General features: G+C 44.5%; 1 protein-coding gene across 1 annotated transcript in view; it reads left to right on the top strand.

The window, feature by feature from the left end:
- Positions 1-849: 849 nt before the first annotated feature.
- LOC129821056 (coiled-coil domain-containing protein 141-like) overlaps positions 850-12839 on the top strand; it is a 52151-nt gene continuing 40161 nt past the window's right edge. Inside the window, exon 1 of the mRNA XM_055878300.1 lies at positions 850-1322. Coding sequence (XP_055734275.1) covers positions 1218-1322 — 105 coding nt within the window. The 5' untranslated portion in view covers positions 850-1217. The remainder of the gene's footprint in view (positions 1323-12839) is intronic.

Genomic DNA, 12839 nt, shown 5'->3' with positions numbered 1-12839 from the left:
AACACAACTGTGGGAAGCATTGTCGTCAACATGGGTCAGCATGTGGAACTCTTTCGACACCTTATAGAGTCCATGCACCAATGAATTGAGCCTGTTCTGAGGGCAAAAGGAGAAGGGTGCATGCAACTCAATATTAGGAAGGTGTTCCTAATGTTTTGTACATACTGTATATCATTATCTTAGGAGAGTCAATGGCATACTTCTCTCTATTGGATCAAGTATCAAAGACACTCAGAAATTGGACCTGCAGGAAGCTGAGGTCTGTTTGTGTTTCCCTGCTGTATCAGCATTTTCTCTCTGACTCTCTCTCTAACCACCTTGCTCAAGAGCAGAATGGCAGATTTTTCCACCTTGCCGGCTCTGAACCAGTGACCGTTCGGTTATTGGCTCAATGTGATTAACCGCTAGGCTACCTGCTTAAAGGGGGTTTCTAGTCAGCCAGCCAGGAGGGTGTGGACTTTTTTTCTCTCTTAGAAGATACTTAAACACTAGTGCAGCAGACAAGTGTTAAGTGTTCTTGGCTTTTGGCTGTAGAAAAACTTATTAACAGACCCAGAGGAGCAAGATAATAATCTGTCCAACTGTATTTTCCCTTCTATTGGAAGATACAGTAGATAGGCCAATTGATATGATATTCCATGGATGGACTGGTGCTTTTGTGGGGTTTGTCTGTGTGGAATGGGAGGCAGGAAAAGATAAAGAGGGGCTGGGAGAGAGACAGGCAGGGAGAGGGGGCGGTTGTGAAAATAGACCAGAGTAGAGCGGGCCAACGAACTAGGGGTGTGTCAAAATGGCTCCTAACACAGCACAGTGTGATATTTCTATTTTTAACACAGTTGCCTGCCGTGTTCTGCCCTGTCAACTTCTCTCTGCTCTGTGTCTCCTGCCTGTTGAGTGTCAGTCAGTCCATTGACGCTAGTGGCTCTGCTGTGGGACTGGAGTGAGTGGAACGGGGCCAGAACACCACTGATGAAACATACACCTTTCAACGGAACTGGATTTTATAACACCTGTTGGACGAGGGGGGACTCTCTACTGTGGTTTTTGTTTGGTCACTCTACCTTCAAAGGAAATATTGAAGGACTGTTGCTGTTGAGTTGTGAAGTCCCCAGAGACTGAAGTGAGAGAATAGGAGACAGACAAGGATTTTCAGGATCCAGGAAGCAGAGAGGGGACAGTAGAGGCTGTACATTTCTTACGTTTGGACAGAGGAGACAATGTCTAACAAAGGTGACACTGGAGGTCAACCTGCTGCCACAACAACAATCAGCACTATTGCCGTGCAAGCTGGCGACTCTCAGATTATTGTCACTGTGCTCAAGGTACCGACCTTCTAAAATATTATTTAGTTGTGTCTTTGGGTTGTCTTTAGCTGTCTTTAATTGCCTTTTTAATAGTATTTTGGGTCCTTTAAAGCACTATATAAAACCCATTTATTCTTCTCACGTTTGTAGATATCTCAGGTGAACAGAACTTGTTCTAAGAAATGTTTGGATGTATGCCTCTCAGAACTCTACTTTGGTCAGAAATGGTTGATCAGGCCATCTAAAAAATATGAAAAAAATGATGGATGGAGAAGATCAGTATTTACAAGCAGTTTTAACAGAAAGGTTGTCCAAATTACCATAGTGTTATGAAGATATAACAACAACAACTGGGTATAATTCAGTGTCAGGCTAGATTATTGATCTGTCTGAATCTGACAGACACTGACCTCACAGTGTTCAGCGATCTGCATCCATCGATCTTCTTTCCAAAGTGCTGCTGCTAATAGAGGGTGTGTTCCAAAAGGCACCCTATTCCCTTTATGGTGCCTCGGTCTGGTCTGTTCAAACGCAGTGCACTAAACTATATAGGGAATAGGGTGCCATTTGGGATGCACACAGAGAAAGGCATTTAATGCTGTCAGTGATGTCACAAGCTCACATAATCCTCATTGTTCAGCTGGTGTCCTGAGGTGTCAATAGCTCTCTCTGTTTGTCCGTTAAGCTTATAGGAAACATTTCCTAGCCAAACCAGAAGGCTTATATCAATCCCTCACATACTAACACCATGTACATCTCAACATGTAGGCAGCCCTGCAGGGCTTTCCCACAGTACTAATAAAACAATGGACATTAGATCTTAAGCATTTTTTTAAAAGTTTACCTTTCAATGTTTTTATTTTCCCACATACCTGTGTGAAATACATTCTAAATGTGTAGGAAAGATATTAGATATGGTAAAACAGAAACAGAGGAGATGGTTTTCAAATATGACAAATCTTTTTTTTGGCTATATTTTGTTTGAAAAGAGAGAGATGTTTGTTGTCCTCTGTTGTATCCTCTGCCATCAATTTTGTTGACCACTTTTGGTTGTGAAGGGGATGGCGTTCCCCTGCGTTCCCAGGCCCCTTTAAACTGACTGCCACAGCCACAGCTGCAATCTAAGGCATGCAATGATTAAAGAGCAAAACATGCCTAGTAAGAAATAATCTCTACAGCTAGCACAGACATAGTTACATTGCCCATGCTCACTCTGTGGCTGTAACCACATAACCACCGTGGTTATTGACAAATCAATTATTGTGTAAGTGAAATGATTCCTTACATTTGAGACAACATAGGCTACTCTAACGCTTGAGACACCCATACATCTTGTAATTTGGCTTAACAGCTGTTGGTGATCCTCGCAGTGCCCATGCGTACAATGTGGCTGTAACCACCACGGTCGTCATTGACAAATCCATTACTGTAATGTCTATTCAAATGTCCAATGTATGTCACACTGGAGACATTATAGGCATATAGTTTAGCGTAAACTACAGACACGATGTAGTAATACTGTCATATAGGCTGCAGCAACAGCTGTTGGTGCTTTTGACTTTCAGTGACACTTTAAAGAAAAGCTTAACTTTGAGATAATTTGGAGTTAATATGTCACCCAGAGAGGTATCAGTATCAGTAATTACAGCAAAGGAATTCCTAAGTCAGTTTAATGGTTTGATATTGTCGTCATCTGTTCTAGATGGCACAATATTCCCTATATAGTGCACTACTTTTGACCAGGGTCCATATCAATCAATCAATCAATCAAATGTATTTATAAAGCCCTTCTTACATCAGCCGTCACAAAGTACTGTACAGAAACCCAGCTTAAAACCCCAAACAGCAAGCAATGCAGGTGTAGAAGCACGGTGGCTAGGAAAACTCCCTAGAAAGGCCAGAACCTAAGGAAGAAACCTAGAGAGGACCCAGGCTATGAGGGGTGGCCAGTCCTCTTCTGGCTCTGTCGGGTGGAGATTATAACAGAACATGGCCAAGATGTTCAAATGTTCATAGATGACCAGCAGGGTCAAATAATAATAATCACAGTGGTTGTCGAGGGTGCAACAGGTCAGCACCTCAGGAGTAAATGGCAGTTGGCTTTTCATAGCCGATCACTCAGAGTATCTCTACCGCTCCTGCTGTCTCTAGAGAGTTGAAAACAGCAGGTCTGGGACAGGTAGCACGTCCGGTGAACAGGTCAGGGCTTCATAGCCGCAGGCAGAACAGTTGAAACTGGAGCAGCAGCACGGCCAGGTAGACTGGGGACAGCAAGGAGTCATCAGGCCAGGTAGTCCTGAGGCATGGTCCTAGGGCTCAGGTCCTCCGAGAGAGAGAAAGAAAGAGAGAAAAAGAGAGAGAGAATTAGAGAGAGCATACTTAAAATCACACAGGACACCGGATAAGACAGGAGAAATACTCCAGATATAACAGACTGACCCTAGCCCCCCGACACATAAACTACTGCAGCATAAATACTGGAGGCTGAGACAGGAGGGGTCGGGAGACACTATGGCCCCGTCCGACGATACCCCCGGACATGGCCAAACAGTCGGATATAACCCCACCCACATTTCCAAAGCACAGCCCCTACCACTAGAGGGATAACTTCAACCACCAACTTACCATCCTGAGACAAGGCTAAGTATTGCCCACAAAGATCTCTGCCACGGCACAACCTGGACAGGAAGATCACGTCAGTGACTCAACCCACTCAAGTGACGAAGCCCTCCTAGGGACGGCATGGAAGAGCACCAGTAAGCCAGTGACTAATCCCCTGTAATAGGGTTAGAGGCAGATAATCCCAGTGGAGAGAGGGGAACCAGCCAGGCAGAGACAGCAAGGGCAGTTCGTTGCTCCAGTGCCTTTCTGTTCACCTTCATACTCCTGGGCCAAACTGCACTCAATCATAGGACCTACTGAAGAGATTAGTCTTCAATAAAGACTTTAAGGTTGAGACCAAGTCTGGGTCTCTCACATGGGTAGGCAGACTATTCCATAAAAATGGAGCTCTATAGAAGAAAGCCCTGCCTCCAGCTGTTTGCTTAAAAATTCTAGGGACAATAAGGAGGCCTGCGTCTTGTGACCGTAGCGTACGTGTACGTATGTACGGCAGGATCAAATTGGAAAGATAGGTAGGAGCAAGCCCATGTAATGCTTTGTAGGCTAGCAGTAAAACCTTGAAATCAGCCCTTGCCTTAACAGGAAGCCAGTGTAGAGAGGCTACCACTGGAGAAATATGATACATTTTTTGGGTTCTAGTTCAAGATTAATTGTCAGATCCAACAGAAGATCTCTTTGTTTCTTGGGACCGGGAACAAGAATCTCTGTTTTGTCTGAGTTTAAAAGTAGAACATTTGCAGCCATCCACTTCCTTATGTCTGAAACACAGGCTTCCAGGGAGTGCAATTTTGGGGCTTCACCATGTTACATCAAAATGTACAGCTGTGTGTCATCCGCATACCACTGAAAGTTAACATTATGTTTCCGAATGACATCACCAAGAGGTAAAATATATAGTGAAAACAATAGTGGTCCTAAAACGAAGCCTTGAGGAACACCGAAATGTACAGTTGATTTGTCAGAGGACAAACCATCCTCAGAGACAAACTGATATCTTTCCAACAGTTAAGATCTAAACCAGGCCAGAACTTGTCCATGTAGACTATTTTGGGTTTCCAATCTCTCCAAAATAATATGGTGATTGATGGTATCAAAGGCAGAACTAAGGTGTAGGAGCACGAGAACAGATGCAGAGCCTCGGTCTGACGCCATTAAAAGGTCATTTACCACCTTCACAAGTGCAGTCTCAGTGCTATGATGGGGTCTAAAACCAGACTGAAGCATTTCGTATACTTTGTTTGTCTTCAGGAAGGCAGTGAGTTGCTGCGCAACAGCTTTTTCATTGTTTTTTGAGAGGAATGGGAGATTCGATATAGGCCGATAGTTTTGTATATTTTCTGGGTCAAGGTTTGGCTTATTCAAGAGAGGCTTTATTACTGCCACTTTTAGTGAGTTTGGTACACATCCGGTGGATAGAGAGCTGTTTATTATGTTCAACATAGGAGGGCCAAGCACAGGAAGCAGCTCTTTCAGTAGTTTAGTTGAAATAGGGTCAAGTATGAAGCTTGAAGGTTTAGAGGCCATGATTATTTTCATCAATGTGTCAAGAGATATAGTACTAAAAAACTTGAGTGTCTCCCTAGGTCCTGGCAGAGTTGTGCAGACTCTGGACAACTGAGCTTTGGAGGAATACGCAGATTTGAAGAGGAGTCCATAATTTGCTTTCTAATGATCATGATCTTTTCCTCAAAGAAGTTCATGAATGTATCACTGCTGAAATGAAAGCCATCCTCTCTTGGGGAATGTTGCTTTTTAGTTAGCTTTGCGACAGTATCAAAAATTAATTTTGGATTGTTCATATTTTCCTCAATTAAGTTGGACAAATAGGATGATCGAGCAGCAGTGAGGGCGCTTCGATACTGCATGGTACTGTCTTTCCAAGCTAGTCGGGAAGACTTCCAGTTTGGTGTAGCGCCATTTGCATTCCAATTTTCTGGAAGCTTGCTTCAGAGCTCGGGTATTTTCTGTATAACAGGGAGCTAGTTTCTTATGACAAATGTTTTTTGTTTATAGGGGTGCGACTGCATCTAGGGTATTGCACAAGGTTAAACTGAGTTCCTCAGTTAGGTGGTTAACTGATTTTTGTACTCTGACGTCCTTGGGTAGGTGGAGGGAGTCTGGAAGGGCATCTATGAATCTTTGGGTTGTCCGAGAATTTATAGGATGACTTTTGATGCTCCTTGGTTGGGGTCTGAGCAGATTATTTGTTGCGGTTGCAATCATAATAAAATGGTGGTCCAATATTTTCGGATTATGAGGAAAAACATTAAGATCCACAACATTTATTCCACGGGACAAAACTAGGTCCAGAGTATGACTGCGGCAGTGAGTAGGTCCGGAGACATTTTGGACAAAACCCACCGAGTCTATGATGGCTCCGAAAGCCTTTTGGAGTGGGTCTGTGGACTTTTCCATGTGAATTTTAAAGTCACCAAAAATTTGAACATTATCTGCCATGACTACAAGGTCCGATAGGAATTCAGGGAACTCAGTGAGGAACGCTGTATATGGTCCAGGAGGCCTGTAAACAGTAGCTATAAAAAGTGATTGAGTAGGCTGCATAGATTAATGACTAGAAGCTCAAAAGACGAAAACATAGTATTTCTTTTTGAGAAATGGAAATTTGCTATCATAAATGTGAGCAACACATCAGCCTTTGCGGGATGCGCGGGGGATATAGTCACTAGTGTAACCAAGAGGTGAAGCCTCAATTCATCAGGCTTAAGCCTTGTTTCAGTCAGGCCAATCACATCAAGATTATGATCAGTGATTAGTTCATTGACTATAACTGCCTTGGAAGTGAGGGATCTAACATTAAGTAGCCCTATTTTGAGATGTGAGGTATCACAATCTCTATCAATAATGGCAGGAATGGAGGAGATCTTTATTCCAATGAGATTGCTAAGGTGAACACCGCCATGTTTAGTTTTGCCCAACCCAGGTCGGGGCACAGACACGGTCTCAATGGAGATAGCTGAGCTGACTACACTGACTGTGCTAGTGGCAGACTCCACTAAGCTGGCAGGCTGGCTAACAGCATGCTACCTGGCCTGCACCCTGTCTCATTCTGGAGCTAGGGGAGTTAGAGCCCTGTCTATGTTCGTAGATAAGATGAGAGCACCCTTCCAGCTAGGATGGAGTCCGTCACTCCTCAACAGGCCAGGCTTGGTCCTGTTTGTGGGTGAGTCCCAGAAGAGGGCCACTTATCTACAAATTCTATCTTTTGGGAGGGGCAGAAAACAGTTTTCAACCAGCGATCTTTAAATTTAATTTAATTTAACCAGGAAGTGTCACGGCCGATGCTGGAAGAAGACCAAGGTGCAGCATTGTGAGCGTACATATTCCTTTTTATTTGGATATCGCCAACAAAACAATAAACAATACATAAACGACCATGAAGCTTAAGGGCTATAGTGCCACAAACAAAGACAACTACCCACACTGAAAGGAGGGAAAAAGGGCTACCTAAGAATGGTTCCCAATCAGAGACAACAATAGACAGCTGTCCCTGATTGAGAACCATACCTGGCCAAAACATAGAAATAAAGAAACATAGAAAACAAAACATAGAATGCCCTCCCCAAATCACACCCTGACCAAACCAAATAGACATAAAAAGTCTCTAAGGTCAGGGCGTGACAGTACTCCCCCCCCCTTCCAAAGGTGCGGACTCCGGCCGCAAAACCTGAACCTATAGGGAAGGGTCTGGGTGGGCATAGATCCGCGGTGGCGGCTCAGGTGCGAGATGCAGACCCCGCTCCACCTTTGGGTCACCCCACTTTGGTGGCACCTCTGGTGCGGGGACCCTCGTTGCAGGCCCCGGACTGGGCCCCCTCGCTGCGGGCCCCGGACTGGGCACCCTCGCTGGAGGCTCCAAACTGGAGACCGTCGCTGGAGGCTCCGAACTGGAGACCGTCGCTGGAGACTCCGGACTGGGGACCCTCGTTTTGGGCCCCGGACTGGGGACCGCCGCTGGAGACTCCGGACTGGGGACCCTCGTTGCGGGCCCCGGACTGGGGACCGTCGCTGGAGGCTCCGGACTGGGGACCGTCGCTGGAGGCTCCGGACTGGGGACCCTCGTTGCGGGCCCCGGACTGGAGACCGTCGCTGGAGGCTCCGGACTGGAGAACGTCGCTGGAGGCTCCTTGCATTGGATCTTCACTGGAGGCTTCTTGCCATGGATCATCACTGGAGGCTTCTTGCCATGGATCATCACTGGAGGCTTCTTGCCATGGATCATCACTGGAGGCTTCTTGCCATGGATCATCACTGGAGGCTTCTTGCCATGGATCATCACTGGAGGCTTCGTGCCATGGATCATCACTGGAGGCTTCGTGCCATGGATCATCACTGGAGGCTTCGTGCCATGGATCATCACTGGAGGCTTCGTGCCATGGATCATCACTGGAGGCTTCGTGCCATGGATCATCACTGGAGGCTTCTTGCCATGGATCATCACTGGAGGCTTCGTGCCATGGATCATCACTGGAGGCTTTGGACTGGAGGGACACACAGGAGGCCTGGCTCTGGGAGCAGGCACAGGACTCACCAGGCTGGGAAGACATACAGGAGGCCTGGTTCTGGGAGCGGGCACAGGATACACTGGGCCGTGGAGGCGCACTGGAGGTCTCGAGCGTAGAGCCTGCACAACCCGTCCTGGCTGGATGGTTACTTTGGCCCGGCACGTGCGGGGCGCAGGCACAGGACGCACTGGGCTGTGCAGACGCACCGGAGACACAGTGCGCAGAGCCGGCGCAGGATATCCTGAGCCGTAGAGTTGTACTGGCGGCCAGATGCGCTGAGCCGGCACCCTCCAAACTGGCTGGATGCCCACTTTAGCCCGGCCGATTCAGGGAGCTGGAGGGTTAGCGCACCTGGCTGTGAACGCGCACTGGAGGCACTGTGCGCTCCATTGCATAACACGGTGCCTGACCAGTACGACGCTCGCCACGGTAAGCACGGGGAGTTGGCTCAGGTCTATAACCCGACTCCGCCAATCTCCCCGTGTGCCCTCCCCAAAAATGTTTTGGGGGCTGCCTCTCGGGCTTCCTTGCTAGCCGTGTTCCCTCGTAACGATGGGCCCCTTTAACAGCTGCCTCCGCCTTCCTGGCTGCTTCCACCTGTTCCCATGGAAGGCGATCCCTTCCGGCCAGGATCTCCTCCCATGTCCAGTCCTCCTTTTTACCACGCTGCTTGGTCCTTTTGTGGTGGGTAGTTCTGTCACGGACGTCAAAAGAAGTGGACCAAGGTGCAGCGTGGTAAGCGTACATATTCCTTTTTATTTGGATATCGCCAACAAAACAATAAACAATGCAAAAACGACCATGAAGCTTAAGGGCTATAGTGCCACAAACAAAGACAACTACCCACTCTGAAAGGAGGGAAAAAGGGATACCTAAGTATGGTTGCCAATCAGAGACAACGATAGACAGCTGTCCCTGATTGAGAACCATACCTGGCCAAAACATAGAAATAAAGAAACATAGAAAACAAAACATAGAATGCCCACCCCAAATCATACCCTGACAAAACCAAATAGAGACATAAAAAGGCTCTCTAAGGTCAGGGCGTGACAGGAAGGGCTCATTGAGATTTAAAATCTATTTTTCAAGAGCGTCCTGACCAAGATAGGCAGCACCAAGTCATTACAAAAATTACAGACAAACAACATGAAAAACTACAAGTAATCTAGTAAAAACCATAGAATTCACAAGAGTATTACAAAATCAAAAACATTGACAGGTCAGGGAATCAGTCTCAAGATCATTCATCAGTGATTTAAAAACACCAATCGGGACAAGTTCTTCCAGTTTAAAAGTATTTTGTAAGACGTTCCAAGATGATGGCGCAGAGTACATAAAAGCCCTTTTACCAAATTCAGTTCGGACATTTGGAACAGTTAGCAGGATAAAGTCCAGCGAACGAAGAGAGTACCCACCACATTTCTGAACAATAGAAATGCCCACATAAAAAGGTAGTAAACCCAAAATGGCTTTGTAAATAAAAGTATACCAGTGACTGAGCTTACGAGTGACTAGAGAAGGCCAGCCAACCCTGGTATGCAAAGTACAGTGGTGCGTAAGGGTTTTGCAGTTTAAAATAAATCTCAAAGTGCCATGGTAAAGGGTGTCAATTGATCTCAAACACTGAGCGGAAGCATTCATATATAAAATATCCCCATAGTCTAGTAAAGGCATAAATGTAGCTGATACTAGCCTCCTTCTGGCTTCAAAAGAAAAACAGGCCTTATTCCTAAAATAAAATCCCAATTTCAGCCTCAATTTTTTTGTAAGTTGTTGAATATGCAATTTAAAAGAGAGGCCGTCATCAATTAGAATTCCAAGATATTTATATGAGGTTACAACCTCAATCTCCTTGCCCTGACAGGTAGTAATAGGTGAAAGGTTCAGAGGTCTATTTCTTGCATTAGAAAACACCATTAGTTTAGTTTTGTCAGTATTGAGGAAAAGCTTCAATTGACACAAGGTATGTTGAACAGTATAAAAAGCAGTTTGCAAGTTCTGGAAAGCTTTTGTAAGAGACGAGGCACAACAGTAAATAACAGTATCATCAGCATAAAAATGAAGTTGTGCATTTTGGACATTTTTGTCTAAATCATTTATATAAATAGTGAATAAGAGAGGACGAAGTACAGAGCCTTGGGGCACACCATTAAAGACAGACAATTTAACAGACATAAGCCCATCAAATTGAGTGCACTGAGTTCTATCAGACAGATAGTTAGCAAACCATGCAACTGCATGCTCTGAAAGACCTACACTCGACAATCTCTGCCTTAGAATAGCATGATCAACTGTATCAAAAGCCTTAGAGAGATCAATAAAAAGTGAGACACAGTGCTGTTTTTTGTCAAGGGCTTCAGTGATATCATTTAAAACCTTCATGGCTGCTGTAATTGTGCTATGCTTCTTCCTGAAGCCCGATTGGTACATTGATAAAATGTACTTAGCTGTTCACTCACAAGGGTTTCAAGTATTTTCACCAGAGGTGACAGCTTTGAGATTGGCCTATAATTCTTTAGAGTTGGATCTCTCCCTTTTAAAAGTGGTAGGACAAATGCTGATTTCCTGATTTTCGGAATTGCATTACATTCCAGGGTTAGATTGAACAGATATGTAAGTGGTTCAGCTATGAAATCAGCTGCCAGATTTAAAAAGCAGAGATCCAAAAGATCAGGACCTGCAGGCTTTCTCTGATCTAAGGATTTCAGGGCTTTATGTACCACCTGCACTGAGAATGGCAAAAAACTACAAGTTTGACCAGCTCTCACTGGTTCATCCACACAGGGTTGTAAAGAGACAGAGATCACTGAATCAAACAGCCTACCAGATGATACAAAGTGCTCATTGAAACAATTCAGCATTTCAGTTGTCATATACAGCAACAGAGTCCTTCAAAACACATGCCGGTAATTCATTAACATTACTGTTACCAGACATAGACTTAATAGCCTTCCAAAACTTTCTAGGGTCATTCAGGTTATCAGTGGTAACAGACATAAAATATTCAGACTTGGCCTTCCTGAGAAGAAAATAACACTTGTTTCATAACTGCCTAAAAATAAGCCAATAAGCATCAGAACATGATTTCCTTGCTTTAGCCTAGGCTAGATTACGGTCGTGAATAATACAAGACAGCTCAGCAGAAAACCATGGATTATCCCGCCCTTTAATCCTGAACCTGCGGAATGGGGCATGTTTGTTTACTATTTGGAAAAAACCATCATGAAAGAATATCCAGGCAGTTTCCACATCAGGGATAAGCTCAATCTTGCTCCAGTTAAAATAAAACAAATCATGAAAGAAAGCCTGCTCATTAAAACACTTCAAATTTCTCTTCCGAATAAAACGTGAGTTTGTCTTAGGAACCTTAGTATTTCTAACAGCAACAACAGCACAATGGTCACTTAAATCATTACAAAAAACACCAATCGCAGAATATTTATGTGGAATATTTGTAAATATCAAATCAATCAGGGTAGATTTATTTGGGCATTTAAGATTTGGGCGAGTGGGTGAGTTAATCAACTGGGTAAGATTCATAGAATTGCAAAACATTTTTAAATCATCAGACACCGGCTTTAACCAACACCAGTTGAGATCACCAATCAAGATCATTTCACTGTAAAGACATTTAGACATAAGGTGCGTCAAAGAAGAAAATGCATCACCGAGAGCAGAGAACGGTCTATAACTGTCACGTTCCTGACCTGTTTTCTGTTAGTTTTGTATGTGTTAGTTGGTCAGGACGTGAGTTTGGGTGGGCAGTCTATGTTTTCTGTTTCTATGTTTGTTTAAGGGTTGCCTGGTATGGCTCTCAATTAGAGGCAGGTGTTTGGCGTTTCCTCTAATTGAGAGTCATATTAAGGTAGGTGTTTTCACACTGTTTGTTTTGGGTGGTTGTCTCCTGTGTCTGTCGTTGCGCCACATGGGACTGTTTCGGGTTTGTTCGTTTTATGTAGGCAGTTTTCGTGTTCATGCGTTCTTCGTGTTTCATGTGAGTTCGTTGTTCAGGTCTGTCTACATCGTTTATTTGTTTTGTAACTTCAAGTGTTCGTTCGTGTTTTGTTTAATTAAACATGTCATATTCAAACGCTGCGTTTTGGTCGAATCCCTGCTCCTCCTCTTCGGAAGAGGAGGAGGAAAACCTTTACAATAACAGCCAATCACAGTTATAGAGAGACCCTTTGAAACCTCAATATTCAAAGCAAGAAATTCCAACTGTTTACAAATAGTTTCAGACTTTGCCACACTTACAGGGAATTTAGTTTTTACATATATAGCCACACCCCCACCTTAACTCGATCAGTGCGATAAACATTGTAACCACTTATACAAATATCCTTATCAAAAACAGACTTGCTGAGCCAGGTTTCAGAAAACACAGTTACAT

The sequence above is a fragment of the Salvelinus fontinalis genome, chromosome 23 (assembly GCF_029448725.1).
Source record: "Salvelinus fontinalis isolate EN_2023a chromosome 23, ASM2944872v1, whole genome shotgun sequence".
NCBI lineage: Eukaryota > Metazoa > Chordata > Actinopteri > Salmoniformes > Salmonidae > Salvelinus > Salvelinus fontinalis.
This window is presented reverse-complemented; position numbering and strand designations above follow the sequence as displayed.